At 45.0% G+C, this 6422-nt stretch overlaps 1 protein-coding gene across 1 annotated transcript in view; it reads left to right on the forward strand.

The window, feature by feature from the left end:
- ttn.1 (titin, tandem duplicate 1) overlaps positions 1 to 6422 on the forward strand; it is a 188819-nt gene that overhangs the window by 102756 nt on the left and 79641 nt on the right. Inside the window, 11 exon segments of the mRNA XM_046054416.1 lie at positions 236 to 538; positions 647 to 846; positions 938 to 1121; positions 1319 to 1621; positions 2009 to 2308; positions 3133 to 3251; positions 3408 to 3585; positions 3801 to 4085; positions 4599 to 4892; positions 5015 to 5314; positions 5437 to 5618. Of these exon segments, the coding sequence (XP_045910372.1) occupies positions 236 to 538; positions 647 to 846; positions 938 to 1121; positions 1319 to 1621; positions 2009 to 2308; positions 3133 to 3251; positions 3408 to 3585; positions 3801 to 4085; positions 4599 to 4892; positions 5015 to 5314; positions 5437 to 5618 (2648 nt within the window).

The raw sequence follows: 6422 nt of genomic DNA on the forward strand, positions 1-6422 counted from the left end.
AATTATCCATGACTTTAGTTACTTACTGTCCAATCAGTACAAATCGTTGAATGTATTTCAGTTGAGTCAGGTGAGTGAGCCTGTTGGTGTTTTCAAATCAAGCGATGGAGTCCGCAGAAGCTACATGACTGTGCCTCCTAAGATGGTACAAATACTCTAGGATTGTGTTAACCCCGGTGGTCTTGGTTATGGAGACAGCTCAGACATTTACCGTCTGTTAACATCGACTCCACAGAAAAACCCGACCCGCCTATCCAGGTGGAGACTCAAGACCCAACATCCAAGTCCATCACAGTGACCTGGAAGGCTCCAGACTACGACGGTGGCTGCCCCATCCAGGGCTACATTGTGGAAAAGATTGAAAAGGAAGGCGACCGCTATGAGAGGGTCACCCCGAGCCTGGTCCCTGGTTTCTCCTACGTGGTGACTGGCCTGACGGAGGACATGGAGTACCAGTTCAGAGTCCGAGCTGAGAATGCCGCCGGAGTCAGCGAGCCGTCCCGCAGCACACAGCTCGTCAAGGCTGCAGATCCCGTCGGTACGAAAAACTACAAACTCTTTCAAATCGCTCAACCCAAGGAAGTATATTAAACATTAAACCTTAAATAAAAACTGCTGGATCTCTTAACCCTTCTTCCATTTTCAGAAAAACCGAAGGTCACCCTACACGCTCGCGTGCAGTCCGGTCTGTGTATCAAGAAGGGCGAGGAGATCCGAATTGACGCCTACATATCTGGCTCCCCGTACCCCAAGGTCACCTGGCTGAGGAACAACGAGGACGTCACCATTGAGCCGGCCAAGAAGGTGGTTCCACTGATCAAGAAGAAGACCAAGACCAAGGCCAAGGTTTGTGTCCTCAGAGAGACCTAAGAGTCCTGAACGTTTTACGTGTTTCTACACATTTTTCACGGAATTCATGAATTTTTGTTCCCTTCAGGTTCCTGAACCAGAGGTGGAGTTTGTGACTCCTCTGCGTGAGCGTCTGGGTCTGGATAAGACCAAACGGGGTCAGTCTGCCATGATGATTCGTGATGCCATCAGAACAGACCATGGCACTTTCACCATCCAGGTGGAGAACACTCACGGTGTCGCGACCGCCTCCTGCGATGTCAACGTCCTTGGTAAGAAGATTTTAAGACAATTAGTTTTATTGAATTAGGGTTGAAGATTGTCCAGTAACTTTCAGTAACTTTTTAATTCAAGTAAATTGAAATGACTTGGTTTGGAGCCATTTTACAAACGTCAGAATTCTCAGGTACAAAATATAAACTTTAATCCTCCTGAGATTAAACGTTGACGCAACTCTGCTCTGCTACAGACAAACCCGGTCCTCCAATCAACTTCACCTTCGACGAGATCAGGAACACCTCGGTCGTCTGTAACTGGGAGCCTCCCGAGGATGATGGTGGCAGCGAGATTCTGAACTACATCCTGGAGAAGAAGGACAACAAGAATGAGGAGATCGGTTGGATCACCATCACCTCTACCCTGAAGGGCACCAGCTGCCCCGTCTCCAAACTCATCGAAGGGAAGGAGTACATCTTCAGAGTCACGGCCGAGAACAAGTTCGGCTGTGGGCTGCCATGTATCTCTGAACCACTGGTTGCCAAGAACCAGTTTGGTAAGTAAAAAAACTGAAAATAAACTATAAATATACAACATACATAATAATCCCATGTAATAAAAAAAAATCTCAATAAACAATACCTAAATATTTCTTTATAGTTTTTATTAATGGAATGATTTTTAATAGAAAGAAATTATACTTGAAAAAATTTGTACATTTCCAATAATTTATGTTTCTAAATGTTTTATGTAAACAAATAAATTATGTTTAAACAGTTTGTAAATTTTGTTAACTGAACCCTTCAGCATGTGCACTTTAAAAACCATGTCTAGGATTTGGCCCCACCTGGTGGTCATATGAAGAATTGAACCCATACATTTCCCCCTTCCCTCAAATATAAAAAGAGCGTTGAGTCACTAGCCCTTTCTCCTCCTACTTCAGATCCTCCCGACGCTCCCAACACACCCAGAGTCCACGAGGTGACGGCGAGCACCGCCCACATCTCCTGGCACGAGCCGAAGGATAATGGCAGCCCGATCCTGGGCTACTGGATCGAGAGAAAGGAGGTGAACAGCAAACACTGGACCCGAGTCAACCGTGCCCTCCTCAACTCCTTGGAGGTGAAGGTCTCTGGCCTGATGGAGGGACTCACCTACATCTTCAGAGTGTGTGCTGAAAACCTAGCCGGGCCCGGGCCCTTCAGCGAGCCCAGTGACCGCATCGTCGCTATGGACGCCATCCGTAAGTTTCTCAGCCCAATCGGAGGATGACATGAAACAGCAGAGCTTTTCAGAAAGAAGCCAGCAAGCATCAAATAGCCAAATCAAAACCCAGACTTTTTCACGGATGGCTCTTTTTGAATTAATTATATCACCGATCACTGCGAAGTCCGATCAGTGCTTTACCCAAGTTAAATGAAATCCAGCTCAGTGGTTATTTTAATGGCACACGGGTGAACAAAAAGAAACAAAGTAAAACACAACTCAAGGGACCATAACAGTGTTTTTGCTAATTTTAGCCCAGTAAATAAACACTACTCATTCCTGCTAACATTTTTGCAAAGCATGCCATGAGATTTTGGTATGATTTCCTTCTTTCCAGGTTCCCATTGGTTTTTCTTTTCGTTGGTTTCGGCATTGCCCCTGACTGAAAAAGAAAGAACATAATCTTTGACCTGGAGTTTTAGTGCCACCTTGATCAATGAGATTATCCAAAATGCTGGAATGCACGTAAAAAATCTGTTGCGATGTAAACAAAATTTAAAGGACCAAACCAAAAAGTATTTAATGTTAAATGCATGTATTACACTTTCCTGCTAAGCATTTTTTCAAAGCAAACAAGTTTGTTATTTTAGTTTGATTGCTGTCCTTCCAGGCAGGTATTGAGTTCACTTGTTTTCAGTACACCAAAGATGCATTCGTTCTAAAGGCAAAGCAATTTTCCAAGAAGCCAACTGATCACAAAAACAAGACGCTGCTTTCATCATGTAAAGATACAAACATTGTCCTGTTGAGTTAATTCTTTCCTCAGAAAGATTAATAAGTATCTGTCAAACCCCCACCCAGTGCCTCCTGGTCCCCCCATTCCATGGATTGTGGACACTGGGAAGGACTCTGTCATTGTGGCGTGGAAGCCCCCCCTGTACAATGGTGGAGGAGACATCCTGGGATACCACGTAGAGAAGGTACAAAAGATTAATAGAGTTGCAGCAGTAGCGTACTCTTGGACTTATTTGCACCTATAGGTCTTCTCTTTGGCATTTGAGAATAATCAACATCTTTGGCGCCTTGACCTGGACCCCTTGATGTTAAACTCTCAAACTGTGGTTTTCTGATCAAAGGTTTTGGCCGGAGAAAAGGAATGGACTCGCAGCACAGAATTCAGGTGTAAAGAGCTGACGTACACTGTGACAGGTCTGACAGAGGGAGCAGATTATTACATCCGAGTCATCGCCGTCAATGACGCTGGTCCTGGAGCTCCCGGTGTGACCGAACCTGCCACCGTCAAAGAGCCTCAAGGTACGGATAGCTTTCTCATTGGACAGGGTGGGAGGTATGGCCAACAAGATGATTCACCTCAGTCTGTTTTATTTGGGATTGTTTTTTGGTAGCACCTGCTGGAAGTGTTATGACGACATGAAACATGTTCTGCCTACACTGATTATGAGATCTAAGTACTTCATTTGATACATTTCAATCCAAGACTGACTGGTCTTGTTGTCCGTGTCCTTCAGAATCTCCTGCTGTGGACTTTGATGCCTCCGTGAAGAACGGCGTCATCATCAAGGCCGGTGAGTTGCTGAAGCTTCCAGCCGTGGTGACCGGCCGACCCCAGCCCGAAGTCAAATGGGCCAAGGATGAAGCCGAAATTGACAAGGAGCGGATGATCGTGGAGACCGAGGGCAGGAACAGCAGTCTGATTATCAAGAAGACTGTGAGGGCGGATCACGGGAAGTACCAGATCACCGGCACCAACAGCAGTGGAACCAAGACCGCTGAGACCAGAGTAGACGTTATGGGTCAGTGTTAAATGACTACACTACAGCATCAAGGTTTCACAGCACAAATCTAGTTAATCTCATACGTACAACCTCTCAAGTAAAAGAAAATACCAGGATGTTTGTTTTAGAAATGTAAGAACCAACTGAAGTGGAACTGGCTAGTCTTCATACTTTCTGTGTGGTTATTGATTTGAACTGCGGAAGAAAACAAGCTTGTTGTGATCAGACGACTCCAACTGCCATTCAGCTGGAATTACAGATTTTAATTTAACCCACCTGGTAAACGAGGGTATTAATAAGTCAGTGTTTTTTGTACTTATTAATTGATCAAACTATTAGAAACTGCATGTTGATGCGTACCTATTCAAATAGGCCAGGTTGTGTTGGAAAATATTATATAAAGTACTTTCTGTTACCTTGCAGTACTGAATTTTTACAAACTTTATTATAGTAAGAGATCCGAGGTGCAAGGAATAGCAAAAAAAGGCCAGGACCCCATGGCTGACGTTTTTACTGGCCTGTGTTTCTTAGACGTCCCCGGACCAGTGGTTGACCTGAAGACGGTGATGGTGACCAAGAAGAACATCACTCTCACCTGGTCTGACCCCCTGGATAACGGCGGCAGCGACATCATGGGCTACGAGGTGCTGAGGAAAGACGCCAATATGAAACTCTTCCGCCAGCCCATTGAGACCGCATCCTGCAAGTGCGACATCCAGGGACTGCTGGCCGGCGAGCAGTACGACTTCAGGGTCATCGCCAGGAACAAGTACGGTGACGGAGCTCCAGCCGACCTGGGACCCATCCTGGCCGAGGATCCCAAAGGTAAACCCACCAAGATATGACTGGCTCTTGACTTCAGATAACATTTTTCTGACAAAATAAAGGTCTAGTGGCCTGTTGAAACAATTGTCCAATGTTGACGGACCTCGTCCACAATGTTCCAGGTACTCCATCTGCTCCAGAGAAGCTGCACTACACCAACAGAAGCAAGAACACCATCACCCTGGCTTGGCAGCCGCCTCGCACAGATGGTGGCAGTCCCATCATCGGCTACTATGTGGAGAAGATGAGGTCCGACAGCACCGAGTTCGATGTGGCAAACCGCAAGATCTTCACTGAGTGTTGTGGGACCATCGAGAACCTGTCAGAGGACCAGGAGTACCAGTTCCGCGTCAAAGCCGTAAACGAGGTTGGGGACGGAGAGCCCTCCAAGCCCATCAAAGCCAAGATCCAGGACGATGAAAGTATGTAACTCCCTTTTAAAATCTTAATAGAAATGTTTTTGATGGATCAGGCTGACCTGTTTGGGCGAGACTCAAGCAACAGCCGAAGAGCAAAAACTTTACAAATGTTTGTTTGTCCACAGTTGCTCCAGTTATTACCTTCCTGAAGTTCTTCAAGAACAACTCCATCATTGTAAAGAAAGGCTCGGCCATCGACATCCCAGCAGAGGTGAAGGGACTTCCCCTGCCGACGATCCAGTGGATGAAGGACGAGGTGGTGATCGAGAAGCCTGAAGATGAGAAGATGACGATGGAGACTGAGGAGGTGAGAATTGATTCTCATGTTTATGGACTTTTCGCTGCACTTCTGAAGGTCCAACAATTTAGTTCACGAAAATCTCAAAAACTACATGCCAGATTTCCATGAAAGATGCAGCAAATTGATAATTGAAATAGGACCTCTGTGATCAGCGGACTAGATAAAAATAAATCAGCTTAAATATTTTGCATCATGTTCAACTTGGCTGAAGTGTGACCTGGGAATTTGCACTATTGAAAAATGGCAAACACTTTGCGGCTGCGTGACCCCGTTGTTTTTCTTCTAGCACCACACTCAGGACAAACTTGGCTAAGAATAGCTAAATCATCAGTGGAGATTTATGTATTCTTTTCAAACTCAGCACATTGACACTGCCTTGGGTATGAATTGCACTACACTATATGGACAAATGTACTGGGACACCTATACATTACCTTTATGATCTCTTATTCTGAATCCGTTGTCATTAGTATGGATTTAGTCCTGCCTTTGCAGTTATAACCGTTTCCACTCTTTCACTAATTTTTGCCCGTTCATCCTGAAGAGCATTTGTGAGGTCAAGTTCTTCCACACCAAACTGGGGAAAGTATTTATTTAAGGAACTGGCTTTGTGCGGGGTGGCATTGTCATATTGACACAGGAAAAAGTCGCACACAAATTGTTGGAAGAAATGTTGTCTAAAGTTGTCTGCCTTAAGATTCCCTAAACAAAGCATAAAAAAACAGTCCCTCAGAAAAGTGGGTCACGGTACTTACAGTGTGTGTGTGTGTTGTTTTTTTTTTATATATATATATATATATATATATATAT

Source organism: Micropterus dolomieu, linkage group LG07, assembly GCF_021292245.1.
Source record: "Micropterus dolomieu isolate WLL.071019.BEF.003 ecotype Adirondacks linkage group LG07, ASM2129224v1, whole genome shotgun sequence".
Taxonomy (NCBI): Eukaryota; Metazoa; Chordata; class Actinopteri; order Centrarchiformes; family Centrarchidae; genus Micropterus; species Micropterus dolomieu.